At 46.4% G+C, this 24,830-nt stretch overlaps 1 long non-coding RNA gene and 3 gene segments (V, D, J or C); 3 read left to right on the forward strand and 1 right to left on the reverse strand.

Annotated features, from left to right (window-relative positions):
* Positions 1–790: 790 nt before the first annotated feature.
* On the reverse strand, positions 791–3,367 carry LOC107309869. Its single transcript, XR_001553368.2, has 3 exons — positions 2,407–3,367; positions 1,358–1,413; positions 791–1,092 (listed from the first exon to the last, which is right to left on the reverse strand). It is a non-coding gene; the product is annotated as an uncharacterized LOC107309869 (long non-coding RNA).
* Positions 3,368–5,087: 1,720 nt separating this feature from the next.
* LOC107309867 lies at positions 5,088–6,406 on the forward strand. The segment is given in 1 exon segment: positions 5,088–6,406. A coding segment is annotated over 1 exon segment (615 nt).
* Positions 6,407–10,781: 4,375 nt separating this feature from the next.
* Positions 10,782–13,052, forward strand: LOC107309868. The segment is given in 2 exon segments: positions 10,782–10,824; positions 12,664–13,052. Coding segments are annotated over 2 exon segments (432 nt in total).
* A 10,289-nt stretch (positions 13,053–23,341) lies between these two features.
* Positions 23,342–24,660, forward strand: LOC107309866. The segment is given in 1 exon segment: positions 23,342–24,660. A coding segment is annotated over 1 exon segment (615 nt).
* Positions 24,661–24,830: the final 170 nt, after the last annotated feature.

The raw sequence follows: 24,830 nt of genomic DNA on the forward strand, positions 1-24,830 counted from the left end.
TTGAAGTCCCTTCTTACCTGGGTCACTCTGTGATTCTGTGATTCTGTGATTCTGATCTCGTGGTTGGCCATGAATTTGAGCAAAGGTCAAATTTAAGACTAAAATGTGTAGAAGATAACCCTAGGGCTGCAGCTCCATCACATTGCTTACAGGTAGCATTAGAGCACCTCCAGACATTTCATCTGGGGCTGCAGGACCAGTGACCTCGAGATGTGTAGCCAGGAACTCTCCCATCCCTTGCTTATCCCTCTCTCTTTCTGACAATAGCTTTTCTCCTCCCGCATAAGGTGCTTGCGAAGTTCTGCTTACCTTTCTCTCCTAATGCTCTCTAACATAGACATCACATATGTACTAACTTTATAAGACCATAAAATCCTCTAATTTTCAAAGACTTCAAGTCTGAGCAAAGTGTGTTACTCCCTTTTTTCCTTAAGGGGAAATTTCCCCCTCAGTTAATACTTAGAGTAAAATGCTACTGTCATTGTTGTCAAGAATATTTCCCTCTGTGAAATCTACATTATTCTACAGTACAACTTAGCATCTTCTTGGCTCTGTGGTGCAAAAGAATGATATTTTGCCTGTTTTACATTTATTTGATTCTATCTGCTGCCAGAGAACAACATTACCACAGCAAAAAGATAGATAAAGAAACATAAATCTTTATTTGTACAAGAAAATATTGCCTTAAGTGTTATTTATCCTAGTGGATAGTTAAGACATTATTTTAAACTTCATAGAAACTAGAGTTCAACTACTATTTTAATTAATTATTTAAACATGCCATAAATTATTAACTATATAACAAATATAAATTTAAATATAAAATACATATTTAATTTATAAAAGTAAATTCTATTGTTGTATGTTCTAACAATGCACGTTGTATATTATTACATATTATTATATAATTATTTACATATTATAGATATGCAAGCCTGTAGTGCTGCTGTCTCCTACTGAGAAAAATAAAACCAGTCCAAGAAAGGCGTAGGAGTAGGCGAGAGAGATTAATGGTGTTTGGGAGCATCCTCTTCAGAGACCATGTTGCATTATGTTGTCAGGTCCATTGGAGCTGAGGTGGACTTCAACCTTCTGCAAGAGAGTTTATACATTATACTACAGCTTAATGAGATGGCATTTGAACTTGTCTTCTTCTGTCTCTTGACTGAGCACCCTGCAGCATTAATAGAGCATTTACAGCTAACTGTAACTCTCTCAATTGCACTTAGATATTTACTTCAATGTTATAAAGGTCACTTTTTATACCACTGTTAGAAAATAATGTAGCATTGCTCTGTGATGTTTCCCATTCTCCCCACCCAAAGATTCCATTTGCCAGTTCTCTGATGACACTTACTCTGCCAGGACTCCTATGTTCTCCCACTCCTGGCCTCCTTCAGGATCTTCCGACGCCTGTTGAGAAATGTTTAAAGATGATAACTGATGAGAAATGCATTGCCTCAGGATACATACTCAAGAGGGAAATGGCTTTGCAACTCTGACTATAGAAATATGAAGCGTTAGGGAATCCCTGCTGCTTGTTTCATTCGCATGCAGCTGCCATTGCCCATGTAGCGTGCTCCCTAGAAATTCTCCAAATGTGGTTTCATGTAACACATACAGTTACACTCTGGGAGCCAAAAAACATGACAAACTCATAGTATGGGAAGTCTGGATTTGGTAGTTAAAAACAAAAGTATGATATACAGCACTCCTCATCAGAGAGTATAATGGACTGGCATATGTTTAAGTGCGTTTGTGATTCATCCAGCATGGAATTAGGGATGGAAAAGCCTTTATGAGGAACTGAGCTTGATTCACTCTCTCTCTCGAGTACTTCCTTAAGGTGTATTAAGATGTTATTTGTCTGGGAAGTACAAGCTGTACTGGTGTCCTTTGTGGAAGCTCTGGAGGTTGGATACAGCAAACACAAAAATCCTTATCACAACCTAATGCATGCTGCAGATGTGACACAAACAGTCCATTACCTCCTTTTCAAGACAGGTGTAGTGGTACGTATTGGCATCCCTGATACAGAAGGAAATGGCAGTAGGTTTTCTTGGTAAAGTGATAATTTTTATCCATGGCAGAACCCATTTGTACTGTAGAAAAAAATGTAATTTGCCATGTCTGTGATAAAGCAAGTAGGCATTTGGGATTATTAAGAAGAATCTGTGTGAGGATTTGGGTAACTGTTTCAGTTGACTGGAGTGAGGATGACTGAAAAACCCAAGCTGAATTCTCCCCTCTGCCACTGATCTCCTGACTGAGTCTAGCAAGTCAGCTTGTTGGGATTTCACTTCCCTTCCTGCCAAAGAACAAATCGCCTACGCTTTCTTCAGAATTCAAAATGTAATTATTTGTGGTTTAACTCAGTTTGGCACCTCTTTTCAATCTATCACTCACCAGTTTCGGATGGTGCAGAGGCTGCTCTGGCGTTGTCTTTTGGGCCCATCTGGAGGTGGATCCACTTCCATTGGTTGTTCTTCTGGAGGTGGATCCACCTCCATGGGCTCTCCGTTTTGATGTTCATCAATGTCCATGGGCTCCACCGCTTCTTCAGCTTCCATCAGCCTCATCTTCTTATGGACAGGAAGATGCATTTTTACGTGTAGTGCACTTCTTGTGCCTCCTGCCTCTATATGGTCCACCAACTGTATGGCCGTTGAAGGGCTCGGAACACTAGTGACATCATCTGTGTACAGTGTTCCATGGCAACCCAAACATGGCAGTTGGGGCCTATGGCCTGTGAGATGCCCCAGTTTTAAAGAAGGAAGGACAGGGGGTACTGAGGGATCCTATTCTGGGTAGAGCTGTGCCACTGCGCTTGCTAGAGAGAACTTGTAGCCAGCCCTTGGGCAAAAGGCCGTGCACAGACTCCAGTCCCTTCTTCATGCCATGCCTCCAATCCGTTTGTACTGATGAGTCTCAGGATCAGGCCAGGAGAGCCTTCTACTTGGCAACTGTCTGGCTGCCTGCAAGTGGAGACAGCCTGTTGCCCAACAGGAACAGAGAGGGCACAAAGGGTACTGACACCCTGCAGGCCCTGCACCCCTGTTTCAGGGACGGGGACCCTACGGGGCAGATGATCCTGCCACGGGCAGAGGTAAATCTAGGTAACCCGTGACAATATCAGGAAACTGCCACTGGAAAACCTATTTTTGCAACACTCAGTACGTGGAAGCTGTGGGTGGCAGATAGTGGGGAGAGGGCTGCTCCTCAGTATTACACATTGAGTATACAGAATCAGAGTCAAAGAATGGCTGGGGTTGAAAGGCACCACAATGATGATTGAGTTTATACCCCCCTGCTATGTGCAGGGTTGCCAGCCACTAAATATACCCAAAATAAAACCATTCCCCCTTGTCCTGTCACTATCCACCATCATAAAAAGACATTCCTCCTCCTTTTTATACACTGCTTTGAAATACTGGAAGGCCACTGTGAGCTCTCCCCACAGCCTTCTCTTCTCTAAGACATAAAAGCCCTGTTCCCTCAATGTTTCTCCATAGGAGAGGTGCTCTGTCCCTCTGATCATCATAGTTTCCCTCCTCTGGACCCGTTCCAAGAGGTCCATGTCTTTCTTGTGCTGGAGGCCCCAGGCCTGGATGCAGTACTCGGGGAGGGCCCCAGGCCTGGACTCACTGAGGACTCCAGCAGGAGCCTCACAATAGCCAAGTAGAGGGGGACAATCGCTTCCATCTCCCTGCTGGCCACTCCTCTTTCAATGCAACCCATGACACAGACCCAACGTGTGCCATGGGTGCACAGCTGCAGCAGGTGCTGCTGGCTGCCACAGCCCCAGGCAGCTCTAAATCTCCTGCCAGGCCGGGAAGGCCCACAGCCATTGCTGCAGCCAGCACCATGCTGCAGGCCGCTTCTCTGGGACAAGCTTTCAGAGTGCTTTCATCCACTGGGACCAGCACAGACTCAGAGAGGCCCTGAAGCAAGTTCTGTGCACATTCTGTCTTCTCTGATGAGTCGTACAGAGAAGCTTCCTGGGCTAGCAAGAAGCAGGCAGCCCCATCTGTATTCTGGCAATGACAAGTCACAAAGGCACAAGAAGCCACCTATGGCTGTGCATTATGGGAACCCAGCAGCCCTGCAGAACCCCCAGCAGCCTGCACACAACTTGGCTGTGCTCCCACTGGGGCAGGGGCTGCAGCCCTCTGCTGGTGCTGCCCTGCTGCCTGTCTGCGCAGTTCACCTGGAACAGGACTAACAGCACACCAAGTTGTGCAGCTGCTGTGGGCAACTGGCCTGCAAGGGGGAGAAGGCAAAGGGAGCTGCATGCTGGGAAGAGACACAGGCCAGTCTAAACCCAGGTGACTGATGGGGGCTGCTCCTGAGGGAAATGGCTGCAAATGCTTCTTGATCCCACTGGCAGGTAGAACAGCCCAATTAAAAGTCACAGCAAGAAGTGACTTCCACTGCTCAGATCTGCTTTGGGACCTCTCAAACGGGAGGCTGAGGCTGTCTGTGCAGGGAAGCCCTAAGTAGAGGAGCAACCATGTAGCCGCTGACAGCTCTCATCCTGGCAGTTGGTTTCTCCTGTACGTGCCCTGCTCACTCTCACAGCAGGGACCTCTGCTGTTCCAGTTTGGTCTTCCCCATTTCTCTCCTGTTTTCCCTTAGGTGGCTCAGCACAAGCCCTCCAGCAAAGTCCAGTGTCCATCAGCAAGCCTGAAAGCAAAACGGTGCTCATCACCTGCCACATCTCCGTCTCCAACTTTGACCAAGTCTTCATTCACTGGTACCGCAGGAGGCCTGGGGGAGCTCCCAGGCGCATTGCCTACATGGCAACCAGGCTGTTCCTTGAGAATGAGTCCAATGAGGGGAAATTCAGCGTGGAGAAGGACCTCACCAAATCTGAGTGCACCCTGACAGTGGGCAGAGTCACCGCACAAGACGCTGCGACCTACTACTGTGCCAGATGGGATGCACAGCAGCAGAGAGCTGTAGGGAGCCTGCACAAAGACATGCTCTGCTTCCCAAAACAGACCCTACAATGCCAGAACACTTGTGGGAATGGCCTCCCCTCCCTTCTGCATCTTTATTCTAGGCAAAGGCTATGTGGGCTCTGAAAGGTTTCCCTTTCCTGTACTGTTTGCCCCAGGCTACAAGGTCCCTCTGTTGTGCTGCTTTCTCACAGCAACACCTGCTGGCTGTGCAGGGCCCCTCTCTGGGTGGCTGCTAGTGACTCACATCCTTTCCTCAGGCACAGCCCCTGTCCCTGCCACACAGCTGGGGGCTTTCTCTGGGGCAGAGGCAAGCAGGCACACTGAGAAGAATGCTGCTGCTGCCAGTTCTGGCCCTGGCTGAAGCCTGCTTGCATCCATTCCCCTCCCTGTGGAGGATCCACTGGGAACAGCAGTGGCATGGGGCTGTTCCGCATACAGCTGTGGGCAGCAGGCTGGCAGTGCTTGCTGTGTTTTCTCTTTTTCTGATAGATGGACATGCACAAGTGCTTTTGCAACAACATCCACCATCTGTTACCCAAATGAGATTCAAAACTGTGAGTATTCAGTGCAAAGTCGAGGGCATACATAACTTCCAGGCTGCCTACATCCACTGGTATCGACAACTGCCTGCTGGAGCTCCTGAAAGGCTTCTCTATGTGACAGCAGTATCACAAGTTTACTATGATTCGGATTCCTATAAGAACAAATATTTTTCTTATAAAAGTGAGAATAAAGTCTGCACTCTCTCAGTTTTTAATGTACGTGATGATGATGAAGGTACCTACTACTGTGCCTACTGGGTGTCTCACAGAGGGAACAGACTGCAGGCAGCCCTTACAGAAAGCCGGCTGCAGCTTCAGCAGCACACTTTCATTCAAGGGCCAAAAACCACAGCTGCTTTCCTGCCCCCATCTCTCAGCCTTCACATCATCCCCACAAGCTGAAATGGGGAAGGAAATCCAAGAGGAAAGCCAAGACACTTATGTGGCAGTCACATTGACAACACGCTGTTCAATGGGCTGATGAAAGTTGCTTCTTGGGCAGATCCAGGGGTGTGAGCAAAGTAGCCGTAGGAAGGGCACAAATGAACAACCCTACTTTCAGTGTCAGTCCTTAGCAAGATTTATGGCTAAGATTTAATGTGATATAGCAGATAGATGGATAGACAGACAGACATACAGACAGGCAGATAGATGAATGCAGAAAAAGACATTATTAGATTGTCTATCTTAGGTCCCCTCTATAGTGTTACTGATTGATTTTGTTTGACAAAGAATTTACCGCACACAAATATACGCTCCATTGTAGTGAACTGAAGACCTTCCATTGGATGAGCCATGAGTCATTTCCTCCTCTCAGCCACTGAGGATTTCTCCATCTTGATGGCTTTATAACACTCGTACCACGACTTCAGTTCAACAGTTCGTTCATGCAGACAACATGCTGCTGCTTCCCTTACTCATTGTGACTTCATTTTGGTCCCGTAAGTGCTGTTCTTTCTCCTGCTCCATCCTGTGCATGGAGAACACGACCTGCTGCATAGCTCCGGTGCTTCCTTGCCTACATGTGGTTTTCTCCCTGCTCCCTCCAGATTGCAGGTGGAGATGCACAGGCTGCACCGCGTGGCAAAGCCCGCAGAGCGCACGCTGCAGCTCAGTCTCCATGACATGCCAGCTGAGTAGTGGCAACACTGTGCACTGGTACAGGCAGCTTCGCGGGGAGCCACCCAAGAGGATACTGTACATGTCTGGGTACTCACCTACCTTTGATGACAGCATCGATAGAATGAAGTTTCAAGCCCAGAAAAATCCTTCCAACTGTGTTCTGACAATAAAGAAAGCTACCCGGAGGGATACCGGTACTTACTACTGTGCATACTGGTATAATCGAGGCTACACAGCACTACGTAGGAAAAGATATGCCATGCAAAAAGGCATTTGGCACTCTGAACCTCAAGCTATGAACTCCCACCACATGAAGATACTTCTTTATCCCCCTTTCTCTGGTGATTCTCTGCAGCAGGATAGGAAATGTTTAACTTAGCCAATATGAAATGGATTATGTCAACTTATGCTCTGAATATTTTTCTGTACTTACAAGTACCTGTAATATGCAGACACTGAAGGTTCTCAGTCACAGAAGGTTAAAACTCGGTGGCTCTGCTGTTATGGTGAAGAGCTAACTGTACTCAGAGCATTCATCTGACAGTGAGCACAGACTGTCTGTGCCTGCGAACAACAAGTAGTTGTAAATTTCCTCTGTTTATTAAAATCCATGGAGGGAGCAGAGAAAAATATATTGTTTCCCTTGAGTCCCTCACTTGAATGGAGACACGCGTGAAACAATGAGACAAAACTACTTGATCTTCTAGATCACAGAATCACAGAATCACAGAATTGTAGGGGTTGGAAGGGACCTCTAAAGATCATCGAGTCCAACCCCCTGCTAAAGCAGGCTCCCTACACCACGTTGCACAGGTAGGTGTCCAGTCGGGTCTTGAATATCTCCAGAGAAGGAGACTCCACCACCTCCCTGGGCAGCCTGTTCCAGTGCTCCGTCACCCTCACTATAAAGAAGTTCTTCCGCACATTCATGCGGAACTTCCTATGCTGTACCTTCATCCCATTACCCCTAGTCCTATCCCCCACACACTACTGAAAAGAGACCAGCCTCACCACTATGGTTCCCACACCTCAGGTATTTATAAACCTGGATCAAGTTCCCTCTCAGCCTTCTTTTCTCAAGGCTAAACAGACCCAGTTCCCTAAGTCTCTCCTCATAGGCGAAATGCTCCAGGCCCTTCACCATCTTAGTGGCCTTCCGCTGGACTCTTTCCAAGAGATCTGTGTCTTTTTTGTACTGGGGAGCCCAGAACTGGACACAATATTCCAGATGAGGCCTCACCAGGGCAGAGTAGAGGGGAAGGATCACCTCCTTCGACCTGCTGGACACGCTCTTTTTAAAACACCCCAGTATGCCATTGGCCTTTTTGGCTACAAGGGCACACTGCTGGCTCATGGTCAATTTGTCGTCCACCAGGATGCCCAGGTCCCTCTTTGCAGAGCTTCTCTCCAGCAGGTCTTCCCCCAGCCTGTACTGGTGCATGCAATTATTTCTACCCAGGTGCAAGACTCTACACTTGCTTTTGTTAAACCTCATCCGGTTTCTTACTGCCCAGCTCTCCAGCCTGTCCAGGTCTCGCTGAATGGCAGCACAGCCTTCAGGCATGTCAGCCAACCCACCCAACTTCATGTCATCAGCAAACTTGCTGAGGGTGGTCACTATCCCCTCATCAAGGTCGTTGATGAAGATGTTGCACAAGACCGGACCCAGTACAGACCCCTGGGGGACGCCACTAGTTGCAGGCCTCCAGCCAGACACCGCACCACCAATGACAACCCTCTGCACTCTGCCAGTCAGCCAATTCTTGACCCACTTCACTGTCCACTCATCTATCCCATACTTCCTCAGCTTTGTTATAAGGATGTCATGGGGGACAGTATCAAAAGCCTTACTGAAATCAAGGTAGACTACATCTACCGCTCTCCCCCTGTCCACCCAGCTAGTGACATCTTCATAAAAGGCCACCAGGTTGGTCGAGCACAACCTCCCGTTTATGAACCCATGCTGAGTTCTCCTGATAACCTCCTTTTCTCCCAGTTGTCTGGAGATGGCATCCAGCACAAGCTGTTCCATAACCTTCCCTGGGACAGAGGTGAGGCTGACTGGCCTATAGTTACCCGGGTCTTCCTTCTTGCCCTTTTTGAAGACTGGAGTGACACTGGCCATCCTCCAGTCTTCAGGCACCTTTCCAGTTCTCCAAGACCTCTGACTGATTACAGAGAGCGGCTCAGCAACGACCTCTGCCAGCTCTCTCAACACCCGCGGATGCACCCCATCAGGTCCCATGGATTTATGGACCTTAATGTTTCCTAGGCATTCACGGACCACCTCTTCCCTGATTAAAGGGAAATCTCCCATTCTCTGGACTCTCTCTAGGGTCTGGGATTCCTGAGGGAGAACCCTTTCACTAAAGACAGAAGCAAAGAAGGCATTCAGTATTTCCGCCTTCTCAGCATCCCCCGTTACCAGAATGCCCCCCTCACTTAGTATGGGGCCCACATTCTCCCTAGCCTTCCTTTTGCTGTTAACGTATTTTAAAAAGCCTTTTTTATTATCCTTTATCTCCTTAGCTAGATTCAACTCCAGGTGGGCTCTAGCTTTCCTGGTCGCATCTCTGCAGTCCCTGACTACATTCTTATATTGTTCCCAAGTGGTCAGACCCTTTTTCCACATATAATGTACTTTCTTCTTTCCGCGGAGCTTGCACATGAGCTCCTTACTCATCCACGCAGGTCTCCTTGCACCTTTTCTTGATTTCTTAGTCACAGGGATGCACCGATCCTGAGCTTGGAAGAAGAGCCGTTTAAACGCTGACCAGCTCTCATAGGCCCCCTTGCCTTCTAGCACCCTGGCCCACGGGATAGCCCCAAGTAGGTCCCGAAGGAAATCAAAGTTGGCTCTCCTAAAGTCCATGGTAGCAATCCTATTTTTTGCCTTGCTTCCTCCACTCATGGTCACTACATCCCAAGCTGCCCCCGACTTTTACTTCCTTTACAAGTCCTTCCTTATTGGTGAGAATAAGGTCCAGCAACGCCTCACCCCGCGTCAGTTCCTTGACCACCTGCATCGGGAAGTTATCTTCAATGCACTGCAAGAATTGTCTGGACCGCGCATGCCTGGCCATGTTGGTCGTCCAGCAAATATCTGGATAATTGAAATCCCCCACAAGTACCATTGCCTGGGAGCATGCCGCTACTTCCAGTTGCTTATGGAAGGCCTCATCAACCTCCTCCTCCTGATCAGGGAGCCTGTAGTACACACCCACAACAGTGTCCCCTTTGCCAGCCTGGCCCTTGATTCTCACCCTCAAGCTCTTGACTTCTACATCACTCTCCCCCAGCTGGAGTTCAATACATTCTAGCTGCTCTCTCACATAAAGAGCAACTCCACCACCCTGCCTTGCCAGCCGATCTTTCCTAAAAAGCACATAGCCCTCCATGACAACATTCCAGTAATGCGAGCTGTCCCACCACGTCTCCGTGATCGCAATGAGATCATGGCCACATGACCGCACGCAGAACTCCAATTCTTCCTGTTTATTCCCCATCCTCCTTCATTTTTCTTCTGTTGCCTTCCCTCGCATTTCAGTTATTGCCAACTCCTTCTCCAGCGCTGAAAGACCCATTTTATTGTCTCACCAGATGAAACCAGACAGAACTTAACTCTTCTTCCATGGCCTGGTCTCCAACGTGCCCTTTGAGCAAAGTGCATTGACTTCGAAAACTCAGGGACTACACTCAAAGCCTCTTTTCACCATCCAAGGAAAGCTGGTGTTTGTCTGACAGTTAGCTCCAAAATCTGAGTACTGTGTTTGAATACAACCCTCATGCACAACATCCTGTGAGGGACTGCAATAGAGAGTCTGGAACTGCAGCCACATAGGGTTTTCCATAGTGGTGGTTTTGCAAGGATCTGAACACAACTTGTGCTGGACATGCCTTTCTGCCTGGATAGAGCATTTCTTCTTTACGTTTCTCTGAAAACAGACAGGACCATCGCCTTCAAAACAACCTCAGCATTCTCTGGTCTTGCTCCTTTCCCAGGAAGCTGTAGGTTCTTGACAAGCACAGAACCAAGTTTTTATGCACAGAAAAAAAACATGGCTGGAAAGTTCTCCTCCCACTCAGTGCTGTCCCCATGTGGGGCCCCACTCACACATCTCTGAGTCTCAACAGCAGCTGAGCAGGAGCAGCAAACATGCTGCTGCTGGCAGCTCTGATGGTCGTAACTGCACGGTCTTGTAAGTCCTTCAGCTTCTTTTTCATCATGGGCAACCATGGATTGTGCCCTAACGGATGGCATCCCAACTGGAAGTTGTCCAACGAGTAACATATTTTATCCTCTTTTTCTCCTTTCTCTCTCTATTTATTTATTTTATTTTTTTAATTTTCCTTTTCATAATTCTAGATGGATTTGCACAGGAAACTCCCATACAGAGCCCTGTATCCATCACCAAGTCACAAGGAAACGCAGATCTGAAGTGTCATTTTAAAGACTTCTCTGGAAATTTTGATAACACTGTCATACACTGGTATCAACAAAAGGAGAATAAGGCTCCTGTGAGGATGATCTACTTTTCAGCAGGAAGAACATTTCAAGATGAGGGCTTTCAAAGGCACAGATATAGGATTCAAACTATTTCTGGACAGAAAATTTGCACTCTTACAATCAGAAACATCATTCTGGATGATGCTGCTACTTACTATTGTGCCTACTGGGACCCTCACCGTGGCAGAAGCCAAATGATCACCACAACAAATACTTCCTCAGCAGCTCACAGATCATTTGGAATAAACCAGTCATCATATCCTCTTAGCCACTTGTGCTTAACACCAGGTTGCCATGAGATATTCTGTTTTGTTTTTCAGTATTTCTCTCCTAGAAGTGTTTGCATCTATTCCGAGGATCAAAACTGAAGTCCTGAGGCTGTGCATTTCCTCCCACACTCCAAATCAAACATGGGGCACACGCTCACAGTGCTGCTGCACTGCTGCTGAAAGCCAGTAACTACCAGCTCTTCATGGAGGGCAGCATGGGCAGAGTGTGTTTTGTCATGCTGGGGATGGGCGAGCAAGCTGGGTTAACTGATTGATCTCCAGCATGGAAAAGGACATACCTCCCATCCCCTTGGAGTGACTGCACATGCTCTGTGCCCAGCAGGGTGGCCTCTCAGCTGGCAGCCTTGCACCTGATGTCCAGCTGGAGCTGCTCTTGCTCTCAATCCTTTCTCAGTAGCTCTTATGCAAAATTCAAGTCCTTGGAATGAGCAATAACTCTTGCATTTGTCTGAAAATCAAGTGGGATTATAACCTTTTAACAAACCTGAATGATCTTTTGCTGACCTTACTCCGACCCCATGCTGATGTGTTATCAGAGCCCTACGTTGCTATGCACAGAGAAAAAACATCTCTGGAGACTTCTGCGACAACTTCTGCTGTCCCCATCTGAGGCCCCACTCACTCATCTCTGACTCTCAACAGCAGCAGAGCAGGAGCAGCAAACATGCTGCTGCTGGCAGCTCTGCTGGTCGCAACTGAGTGGTCTTGTAAGTCCTTCTGCTTATTTTTCCTCACAGGCACCCATGGATGACATAACAGTTATCTTCCCAAGGAAATGATTTCCAATGAATGACATAACTTCCCCTCTTTTTCTCTATGCTTTTCTTCTCTCTCTTTTTTTTTTTTTCTCTAAATGGATTTGCACATCAAACTCTCACACAGAGCCCTTTATCCATCACCAGCTCACAAGGAACTATAGTCTGGTATTGCTATTTGTTGAGGCTTTTCCGCCAGCACATCCCTGTGTTGTGTACACAGAAATACCATCACTGGAGACTCCAACTCAGTTCTTTCTCCATTCAGGGCCCCATTCATTCTCCTCCGTACCTCAGCAACAGTCAAGTGGAAGCAACAAACATGCTGATGCTGGCGGCTCTTATGACCACAACCACTTTGTATTCTACATTCTGCTTTCTTAAGCTTACTCCTCACAGGAACCCATGGATGAGTTAAAAGATATCTTCCCAAATCCCTGATTGTCACTGAACAACAATTTCTCCTCTTTTTTTCTTTTTTCCTAGATGGATTTGAGTGGGGAATTCCCATACAGAGCCCTATATCCATCACCAAGTCACAAGGAAGTATGTGTCTGCAATGTCATTTTAGAGACTTCCTTGAAAATTTTCATAACACTGTCATACACTGGTATCAACTGAAAGAGAATAATCCTCCAAAGAGGCTACTCTTCTTTGCAGGAGGGAAAACTACAGTGGAAAGTGGCTTTGCAGGGAATAAGTACATGGTAGATAATGTTTCTAGTCGGAATCTGTCCGTTCTGACAATAAACGATGTAAGTCTGGATGATGCTGCTACATACTACTGTGCCTACTGGGACCCGCACCATGAGAGATTCTCAGAGACCATCAAGCCACAAAACTCCTTCAACCTCTCAACTTCAACTTCAGTCTGAACCACAGGATTGTTACTGCCTCATTCCCGCAGCCTTCTCACCCCATCTTCTATCAGCTGCTACCCAGAACTAATACTGAACGGATGCAGAAAATCACCAACAGGAAAGGGCTGGAGGGGACCTTGGGAGATCATCCAACCCATCCACTCTGCTAGAGCAGATTCACTTGAGCAGATGGCAGCTAGGGACATAGTTTAGTGGGTAGACAGATGGACTAGATGATCACAGCAGTCTTTTCCAATCTTAATGATTCTATGATTTCTTCAGCAGGAAGCAATGTTTTCCCATGCTGTTCTTCCATGCCCTTCGTTCTGAAGAAAACTCAGCATGTTGCCTAAAGATTTTTCAGACTTTATCGTGATATAGGAAAAGATGTCAGTGAGTGGTTATTTCAGGGTCTGGACCCAGAAGGGAAACTGATTAGAGCCACATGCTGGGACAGAAAATGCAAGATGCAGCATATGGACACATTCAAAATGGGCAGCAGAGTGGCTCTCAGTGCTGGACTGTATCTGAGTACTAGCTGATGGTACTTCATTCTGGATGAGAGGTGGAGTATGCCTTTGAGGATGAGAAGGATGATGAAAGCTTACAGAACAGCTCTCAGTTCAACTAGTCAGAAATGCCAAAACTTGCTTGTTAATATATGCGGTTCAGCCTAAGCTAATTTGGAAGAAAAACTGCCAGGAGTTGAATAGAATTCATAGTCCTGGATGTACTGACAGCAGCTGGCTTCCCTTTGCATTCATTAATTCTGAAAAAAACTGTGCAATCTGTAGTTGGAATGCTGTTGTCAGTATAAAGCATGCAGCAGTGCCTGCTGTATCTTGCTCAGAAAATACATTAAGTTACCAAGGTGAGTATAAACAAGATGAATGGTAAGAAATTTGAAGCTTTCTGCAGTTTGCAGTTAGATTTTGTCTGTATATGGGCAGGTATTTTGGCCAAAGAGTGAACAGGGTCATCACTCAGAACAGGCACAATCTCAGCGATTGTCTCTTCCTTCCTGGGCTCCTGGGTGATGTAAGCTTTCTTGTGCTGCTCAGAAGCAGCTGGGAGGTGCTGCTAAGCTGTCCATTATTTATCCGGGAAACTCAAGCTCAAACAGGAGGTAATCATACAAAGGTGGTTCTTAAATGAACACACTCAGCAGAGCTTCTGGAGTTATGTCAAAGGTTTTGTCCAAAGAGTAGGGAAAATTTGAGACATCTCTCAGAGCCACAATCCAGCTTCAGCTCAGCGTAGGACAATTCCTTACAGGTTTCCCTGATAGTGTAGATTTAGCAGTCCCAAAACAGAACAGGCTGAACAAAGAGGCTGTGGATGCCCTGTCCCTGGAGGTGTTCAAGGCCAGATTGGATGGGGCCCTGGGCAACCTGATCGAGTAAATGTGGAAGTCTGCTGGCACTGCCTGGCAGGGGGGTGGGAGCTTGATGACCCTTGAGGTCCCTTCTGTGATTCTGATCTCCTGGTTCACCCAAGAAGTGGGGTGAAGGTCAAATTTAAGACTAAAATGTATAGAAGATAACCTTAGGGCTGTAGCTCCATCACATTGCCTACAGGTAGCATTAGATCACCTTCTGACATTTCATCTGGGTCTGCAAGGCCAGAGACCTTGAGATGTGTAGCCAGGAACTCTCCCATCCTTCGCTTCCCCGACTCTACTGACTTCATTGACAACAGTTTTTCTCCCCACGCACAAGGTGATTGTAAAGTCCTGCTTACCTTTCAATTTCTCTCCAACATGGATGTCACATCTGTGTTCAGTTTATAAAAATCCTCTAATTTCAAAGACTGCAAGTCTGAGCAAAGTGTGATACTCTCTTTTTTCCTTAAGGGGAAATATTCCCCCTAGTTATTATTTAGAGGAAAATGCTGTTTTAATGCAGTTCATTTTATCTGCCGAAAGAGCACAACATTACCACAATAAAAAGATAAAGATACAAAACCTTTATTTGTACAACAAAAGATTGTCTTAGAGTAATTCCTCTTACAGTATAGTTGAGACATTGTTTTAAACTTCATAGGAACTAGAATTACTATTTCAACTAACTAATTAGTTCTATAATATTGAGTTTGTAATAAATATAAATATAAAATATGTAATATATTTGAATTAGAAAATTAAACTCTATTACTGTACATTCTTATATTGTATATTCTATGTTATTATATAACAATATGATTATGATAGATATGCAAATGTAAAGAGCTACTGTTTCCTATTAAGACGAAATAAAAACAGTCCAAGACTGGCACAGGAGTAGGCAAGTGAGCTTCATGATGTTCAGGGAGCATCCTCCAGGGAGAGCAAGTTGCATTATGATTTCAGATGGTGAGTGCTCCTGGCTCATGCTGCCATTCGTAGGAGTTGAGATGGAATTCAACCTTCTGCAAGAGTTTATACATTACACTACAGTTTCATGAGCTGGCATTTGAACTTGTCTTCTTCCATCTCTCGACTGAGCACCCAGCAGCATTAATACAGCATTTGCTGCTGATTGTAACTCTCTCAATTACACTTAGAACTTTACTTTTATGTTATAAAGATCACTTATTATACTACTGTTAGCACATAATGTAGCATTGCTTTGAGATGTTTCCCATTCTCCCCGCCCAAAGATTCCATCTGCCCTTTCTCTGCTGACACTTACTTTGGCAGGACTCCTACTTTCTTCCACTCCTGGCCTCCTTCAGGATCTTCTGACGCCTGTTGAGAAATGTTTGATGATGATATATGATGGGAAATGCATTGCATGCATAAGCCTAAGGCATGCTGCAGATGTGATACAAACTGTCCATTGCCTCCTTTTCAAGACAGCTGTAGTGGTATGTATTGGAGTTGGCATCCCTAATACAGAATGAAATGGAAGAAGGTTTTTTTTGGTAAAGAGATTATTGTTATCCATGGCAGAACCCATTTCTACTGAAGAAAAAAATGTCATTTGCAATGCCTGTGCTAACGCATTAGGGATTATTTAGAAGAATCTGTGTGAGGATTTGGGTAACTGTTCTAATTGATTGGACAGAGAACGAGTGAAAAACCCAAGTTGAATTCTCCCATCTGCCACTGATCTCCTGACTGAGTCTAGCAAGTCAGCTTGTTGGGATTTCACTTCCCTTCCTGTCAAGGAACAAATAGCCTAAGCTTTCTTCAGAATTCAAAATGTAATCCATTGTTGCTTACCCCAGTTTAGCACCTCTTTTCAATCTATCACTCACCAATTTCTGATAGTACAGAGCCTGGTGGGGCGCTCCCTTGGGCTCATGTGGAGGTGGATTGACATACATTAGTTGTTGTACTTCTGGAGGTGGATCCATATCCATGGGTTCTCCATTTTGGTGTCCATCCACCTCCATTGCCTCCACCACACCTTCAGCTTGCCTTGGCTGAACCTCTTCTCTCCTCCCCATCAGCCGCAACTTCTTGTGCTGAGGAAGATGCATTTTTACGTGTAGAGCACTTCTTGTGCCTCCTGACTGTATATGGTCCACCACAGGTATGGCCGTTGAAGGCCTTGGAACACTAGTGACATCATCTGTGTACCAGTGTTCCATGGCAACCCAAACACGGCAGTTGGGGCCTATGGCCTGAGAGTTGCCCCAGTTTTGAAGAAGGAAGGACAGGGGGCACTTAGGGACCCTTTTCTGGGAAGGACTCACTTGTGCCATTGTGCTTGCTAGAGAGAACTTGTAGCCGTTGGGTAAAAGGCCCCATGGAGACTCCAGTCCCTTCTTCATCCCATGCCTCAAATCCATTTGTACTGATGGATGGGCAGGATCAGGCCAGGAGAGCCTTCTACTTGGCAGCTGCCTGGCTGCCTGCAAGTGGAGGCAGCCTGGTTCCCAACAGAAATGGAGAGGGCACAAAGGGCACTGACACCCAGCAGGGAGCCAAGGGACATGCAATCAATCAAGAAGTGCTGAGTTTCAAGGGTGGTGTGACTTCTCTTTTGCTCTCTACAGAGATTCCTTGCTTCTATTTCCTACCTTTCCAAAGTAGGCTTAGGGTTAGTCTTAAGATTAGTACTTACTGTTGGGTTTAGGGTTAGGCTATTGTTAGGGTTACAGTTATCAATTATGGTTAGGGTTACAGTTAAGGTTAGGATTAGGGTTTTGGTAGGGTTTGGGTTAGGGTTTTGTTTTGGTTAGGGTTTTAGGGTTTTGGTTATGTTTAGTGTTCTGGTTCTGGTTACTGCAGGGTTAGGGTTAAGGCTAGGGTTAGGGTTACTGTTAGGGTTACGGTTGGGGTTAGGGTTAGGATTAGGTTTATGGTTTGGTTTAGGGTTAGAATTAGGTGAGGGTTAGGGTTAGGATTAGCCTTAGGGATATGGTTATTGTTAGGGTTGTGGTTTAGGGTTATTGTTAGGGTTAGTTTTAGCGTTAGGGTCTCGATTAGGGTTTAGGTTAGGGTTAGAGTTATGTTTTGGGCTGGGTTTAGGGTTAGGGTTACTGCAGGTTTAGGGTTAAGACTAGGGTTATTGTTAGTGTTAGGGTTAGGGTTAGGTTTAGGGTTTGGGTTAGGATTACCATTATGATTAGTTGAGGGCTAGGGTTAGGGATAGGGTTAGGGCTATCGGTAGGGTTAGGGTTAGTGTTAAAATTTGATGGGGGTTAGGTTTAGGGTTAGCATTAGGGTTAGGGATAGGGTTAAAGTTAGGTTTGCATTTTAGGATTTAGGTTAGATTTAGGAATAGGGCTTAGGGTTAGGGTTGGGGTTAGGGTTAATTTTATGGTTAGGTTTAGGATTAGGGTTAAGGTTAGGTTTAAGGTTAGTGTTAGGTTTAGGGTTGGGTGTACAATTATTGTAATGTTGAGGGATAGGTTTACATTTAGGGTTTAGAATTAGGTATAGGGTAAGAGTTAAGGCTAGCGTTACGGTCAGGGTATAGGGTTAGGTTTATGGTTAGAGTTAGGGTTGGGGTTAGGGATAGTGTTTATGCTTAGTGCTATGGCTAGGGTTACAGTTATGGTTAGGCTTATCTTTTAGTTTTAGGGTTAGTGTTAGTGTATGTGCTAGGGTTTTGGTAAGGGTTAGGGTTAGGGCAGGATTACTGTAGTTGTATGCCTTGGTAGCTGTATGCTTAAGTGTCAGAGAGTTTCACAGCAAAGTGGAGCTTTTCTGAATAATGTTTATGGCTAACTGGAATCAGAGGCAGAGAAAGCCAGAACTCCTGAAGTTGCTCAATGGTTCATGGATTTGGGTTTTCTGGGCCAAGTAGTCAGCAAGAGGGAGACACAGTTTCATCACCTTGCTTCTATTTCCTACCTTTCCTATGTTTCCCACCTTCCCTTCCCCATCTCCCTAAACAGCTAGGACTTGTAATAAACAGGTGGGACCAACATTTGAACTGTTTTTTCTTCAGCTCAGGCCGGGTATGCATATACCAAAGAAGCTTGCCTCCATCCATAAATTGGAGTGAGACACTCTGTTTTTCTTTAAAGGGAAACTTTCCCCCTAGTTATTATTTAGAGTAAAATGATACTGTCATTGTTGTCAAGAATATTTCCCTCTGTGAAATCTCCATTATTCTACAGTATAACTTAGCATCTTCTTGGCTTTGTGGTGCAAAAGAACAATATTTTGCCTTTCTTTAATTCAGTTCATTTTATCTGCCGCAAGAGCACAACAGTACCACAATAAAAAGATAGATAAAGAAACACAAACCTTTATTTGTACAAGAAAATACTGCCTTAGAGTTATTTATCTTAGTGGATAGCTAGGACATTGTTTTAAACTTCATAGAAACTAGAGTTCAACTACTATTTTAATTAATTATTTAATCATATCATAAATTATTAACTACATAGCAAATATAAATTTAAATATAAAATACATATTTAATTTATAAAAGTAAATTCTATTATTGTACGTTCTAACACTGTATGTTGTATATTATTATATATTATTATATAATTATTTACATATTATAGATATGCAAGTGTGTAGTGCTGCTGTCTCCTACTGATACAAAGTAAAAGCAATCCAAGAAGGGCGTAGGAGTAGGTGAGAGAGATTCATGGTGTTTGGGAGCATCCACTTCAGAGACCATGTTGCATTATGTTGTCAGGTTAGTGCTCTTGGCTCATGCTGCCATCCATTGGAGCTGAGCTGGACTTCAACCTTCTGCAAGAGAGATTATGCATTATACTTCACCTTTATGTGATGGCATTTGAACTTGTCTTCTTCCATCTCTAGTCTGAGCACCTGGAGCATTATTAGAGCATTTGCAGCTAACTGTAACTCTCTCAATTGCACTTAGATATTTACTTTCATGTAATAAATATCACTTTTTATACTACTGTTAGCACATAATGTAGCATTGCTCTGAGATGTTTCCCATTATCCCCACCCAAAGATTCCATTTGCCATTTCTCTGCTGACACTTACTCTGCCAGGACTCCTACTTTCTCTGACTCCTGGCCTCCTTCAGGATCTTCTGACGCCTGTTGAGAAATGTTTGAAGATGATAACTGATGAGAAATGCATTGCCTCAGGATACATACTCAAGAGGGAGATGGCTTTGCAACTCTGACTATAGAAATATGAAGCGTTAGGGAATCCCTGCTGCTTGTTTCATACACATGCAGCTGCCATCACCCACGTAGCGTGCTCCCTAGAAATCCCCCAAATGTGGTTACATGTAACGCATACAGTTACACTCTGGAAGCCAAAAAACATGACAAATTCATAGTATGGGAAGTCTGGATTTGGTAGCAAAAAACAGTACTCCTCATCAGAGAGTATAGTGGACTGGCATATGTCTAAGTGCATTTGTGATTCATCCAGCATGGAATTAGGGATGGAAAAACCTTTATGAGGAACTGAGCTTGGTTCACTCTCTCTCTTGAGTACTTCCTTAAGGTGTATTAAGATGTTATTTGTTTGGGAAGTACAAGCTGTCCTGGTGTCCTTTGTGGAAGCTCTGGAGGTTGGATACAGCAAGCACAAAAATCCTTATCACAACCTAAGGCATGGTGCAGATGTGATACAAACAGTCCATTGGCTTGTTTTCAAGACAGCTGTAGTGGTATGTATTGGCATCCCTGATACAGAAGGAAATAGCAGTAGGTTTTCTTGGTAAAGTGATAATTGTTATCCATGGCAGAACCCATTTGTACTGTAGAAAAAAATGTAATTTGCCATGTCTGTGATAAAGCAAGTAGGCATTTGGGATTATTAAGAAGAATCTGTGTGAGGATTTGGGTAACTGTTTCAGTTGACTGGTGTGAGGATGACTGAAAAACCCAAGCTGAATTCTCCCCTCTGCCACTGATCTCCTGACTGAGTCTAGCAAGTCAGCTTGTTGGGATTTCACTTTCCTTCCTGCCAAAGAACAAATCGCCTAAGCTTTCTTCAGAATTCAAAATGTAATTATTTGTTGTTTAACTCAGTTTGGCACCTCTTTTCAATCTATCACTCACCAGTTTCGGATGGTGCAGAGGCTGCTCTGGCGTTGTCTTTTGGGCCCATCTGGAGGTGGATCCACCTCCATGGGTTCATCTTCAGGTGGATCCACCTCCATGGGCTCTCCGTTTTGATGTTCATCAATGTCCATGGGCTCCACCGCTTCTTCAGCTTCCATCAGCCTCATCTTCTTATGGAAAGGAAGATGCATTTTTACGTGTAGAGCACTTCTTGTGCCTCCTGCCTCTATATGGTCCACCAACTGTATGGCCGTTGAAGGGCTCGGAACACTAGTGACATCATCTGTGTACAGTGTTCCATGGCAACCCAAACATGGCAGTTGGGGCCTATGGCCTGTGAGATGCCCCAGTTTTAAAGAAGGAAGGACAGGGGGTACTGAGGGACCCTATTCTGGGTAGGGCTGTGCCACTGTGCTTGCTAGAGAGAACTTGTAGCCAGCCCTTGGGCAAAACGCTGCATAGAGACTCCACTCTCTTCTTCGTGCCATGCCTCCAATCCATTTGTACTGGTGAGTGTCAGGATCAGGCCAGGAGAGCCTTCACTTGGCAACTGCCTGGCTGCCTGCAAGTGGAGACAGCCTGTTGCCCAACAGGAACAGAGAGGGCACAAAGGGTACTGACACCCTGCAGGCCCTGCACCCCTGTTTCAGGGACGGGGACCCTACGGGGCAGATGATCCTGCCACGGGCAGAGGTAAATCTAGGTAACCCGTGACAATATCAGGAAACTGCCACTGGAAAACCTATTTTTGCAACACTCAGTACGTGGAAGCTGTGGGTGGCAGATAGTGGGGAGAGGGCTGCTCCTCAGTATTACACATTGAGTATACAGAATCAGAGTCAAAGAATGGCTGGGGTTGAAAGGCACCACAATGATGATTGAGTTTATACCCCCCTGCTATGTGCAGGGTTGCCAGCCACTAAATATACCCAAAATAAAACCATTCCCCCTTGTCCTGTCACTATCCACCATCATAAAAAGACATTCCTCCTCCTTTTTATACACTGCTTTGAAATACTGGAAGGCCACTGTGAGATCTCACAGTGAGCTCTCCCCACAGCCTTCTCTTCTCTAAGACATAAAAGCCCTGTTCCCTCAATGTTTCTCCATAGGAGAGGTGCTCTGTCCCTCTGATCATCATAGTTTCCCTCCTCTGGACCCGTTCCAAGAGGTCCATGTCTTTCTTGTGCTGGAGGCCCCAGGCCTGGATGCAGTACTCGGGGAGGGCCCCAGGCCTGGACTCACTGAGGACTCCAGCAGGAGCCTCACAATAGCCAAGTAGAGGGGGACAATCGCTTCCATCTCCCTGCTGGCCACTCCTCTTTCAATGCAACCCATGACACAGACCCAACGTGTGCCATGGGTGCACAGCTGCAGCAGGTGCTGCTGGCTGCCACAGCCCCAGGCAGCTCTAAATCTCCTGCCAGGCCGGGAAGGCCCACAGCCATTGCTGCAGCCAGCACCATGCTGCAGGCCGCTTCTCTGGGACAAGCTTTCAGAGTGCTTTCATCCACTGGGACCAGCACAGACTCAGAGAGGCCCTGAAGCAAGTTCTGTGCACATTCTGTCTTCTCTGATAAGTCGTACAGAGAAGCTTCCTGGGCTAGCAAGAAGCAGGCAGCCCCATCTGTATTCTGGCAATGAGAAGTCACAAAGGCACAAGAAGCCACCTATGGCTGTGCATTATGGGAACCCAGCAGCCCTGCAGAACCCCCAGCAGCCTGCACACAACTTGGCTGTGCTCTCACTGGGGCAGGGGCTGCAGCCCTCTGCTGGTGCTGCCCTGCTGCCTGTCTGCGCAGTTCACCTGGAACAGGACTAACAGCACACCAAGTTGTGCAGCTGCTGTGGGCAACTGGCCTGCAAGGGGGAGAAGGCAAAGGGAGCTGCATGCTGGGAAGAGACACAGGCCAGTCTAAACCCAGGTGACTGATGGGGGCTGCTCCTGAGGGAAATGGCTGCAAATGCTTCTTGATCCACTGGCAGGTTAGAACAGCCCCAATTGAAATCACAGCAAGAGGTGACTTCCACGTGCTCAAGATTGCCTGTGGACCTCTAAATTGTGAGACTTGATGCTTGTCCTGTGCAGGGATAGCCCTAAGTAGAGGAGGCAAACGCATGTGGCCGCTGACAGTTCTCGATCCTGGCATGGTTTTCTTCCTGTACGTGCCCCTGCTCATACTGCTGCCTGCATGACAGCAGGGACCTCTGCGTTCCAGTTTGGTCTTCCCCGTTTCTCTCCTGTTTTCCCTTAGGTGGCTCAGCACAAGCCCTCCAGCAAAGTCCAGTGTCCATCAGCAAGCCTGAAAGCAAAACGGTGCTCATCACCTGCCACACTCCGTCTCCAACTTTGACCAAGTTCTCATTCACTGGTACCGCAGGAGGCCTGGGGGAGCTCCCAGGCGCATTGCCTACATGGCAACCAGGCTGTTCCTTGAGAATGAGTCCAATGAGGGGAAATTCAGCGTGGAGAAGGACCTCACCAAATCTGAGTGCACCCTGACAGTGGCAGAGTCACCGCACAAGAACGCTGCGACCTACTACTGTGCCAGATGGGATGCACAGCAGCAGAGAGCCGTAGGGAGCCTGCACAAAGACTTGCTCTGCTTCCAAAACGACCTACAATGCCAGAACACTTGTGGGAATGGCTCCCCCCCCTCTGCATCTTTATTCTAGGCATAGGCTATGTGGGCTCTGAAAGGTTTCCCTTTCCTGTACTGTTTGCCCAGGCTACAAGGTCCTCCTGTTGTGCTGCTTCTCACAGCAACACCTGCTGGCTGTGCAGGGCCCCTCTCTGGGTGGCTGCTAGTGGACTCACATGCTTCCATCAGGCCACGACCCGTGATCCCCTGACAACACAGCTGGGGGCTTGCAAGCAGGCACCCTGAGAAGAATGCTGCTGCTGCCAGTTCTGACCCTGGCTGAAGCCTGCTTGCATCCATTCCCCTCCCTGTGGTGGATCCACTGGGAACAGCAGCGGCATGGGGATGTTCCGCATACAGCTGTGGCCAGCAGGCTGGCAGTGCTTGCTGCGTTTTCTCTCCTTCTGATAGATGGACATGCACAAGTGCTGCTGCAACAGCGTCCACCATCTGTTATCAAAAAGGAATCCACAACTGTGAGTATTCAGTGCAAAGTCGAGGGCATAGATGACTTCCAGGCTGCCTACATCCACTGGTACCGACAACTGCCTGCCGGAGCTCCTGAAAGGCTTCTCTATGTGACAGGAGTATCACAAGTTTACTACGATTCAGACTCCAATAAGAACAAATATTTGTCTTCCAAAGTGGGGAATAAAATTTGCACTATCTCAGTTCTTAATGTACGTGATGATGATGAAGGTACCTACTACTGTGCCTACTGGGTGTCTCACAGAGGGAACAGACTGCAGGCAGCCCTTACAGAAAGCCGGCTGCAGCTTCAGCAGCACACTTTCATTCAAGGGCCAAAAATCACAGCCGCCTTCCTTCCCACATCTCTCAGCCTTCACATCATCCCCACATGCTGAAATGGGGAAGGAAATCCAAGAGGAAAGCCAAGATACTTATATGGCCATCACGTTGACAACACACTGTACTGTGGGCTGATGAAAGTTGCTTCTTGGGCATATCCAGGGGTCTGAGCAAAGTGACCGGAGGAAGGGCACAACTGAACAACCCTGGTTTCAGTTTCCATGCTTAACAAGATTTGTGGGTAAGATTTAATGTGATATAGCAGATAGATAGATAGATAGATAGATAGATAGATAGATAGATAGATAGATAGATAGACAGACTGATAGATAGATGAATGCAGAAAAAGACGTTATTAGAATGTCTATTTTAGGTCCCCTCTGTAGTGTTACTGATTGCATTTTGTTTGACAGAGAATTTACCGCACACAAATATGCGCTTCATTGTAGTGAGCTGAAGACCTTCCGTTGGATGAGCCATGAGTCATTTCCTCCTCTCAGCCACTGAGGATTTCTCCATCTTTATGGCTTTGTAACACTCATACCACGACTTCAGTTCGACAGTTTGCTCATGCAGACAACATGCTGCTGCTTCCTTTACTCATTGTGACTTCATTTTGGTCCTGTAAGTGCTGTTTCCTTTCTCCTCTCCATCCTGTGCATGGAGAACACAGACCCTGCTGCATAGCTCGGTGCTTCCTTGCCTACATGTGGTTTCTCCCTGCTCCCTTGCAGGTGGAGATGCACAGGCTGCACCGGTGCAAAGCCCGGCAGAGCGCACGCTGGTGGAGGGCAGCTCAGTCTCCATGACATGCAGCCTGAGTAGTGACAACACTGTGCACTGGTACAGGCAGCTTCGCGGGAGCACCCAAGAGAATACTGTACATGTCTGGGTACTC

This window comes from Coturnix japonica, chromosome 2, assembly GCF_001577835.2.
Source record: "Coturnix japonica isolate 7356 chromosome 2, Coturnix japonica 2.1, whole genome shotgun sequence".
NCBI classification, from domain to species: Eukaryota; Metazoa; Chordata; class Aves; order Galliformes; family Phasianidae; genus Coturnix; species Coturnix japonica.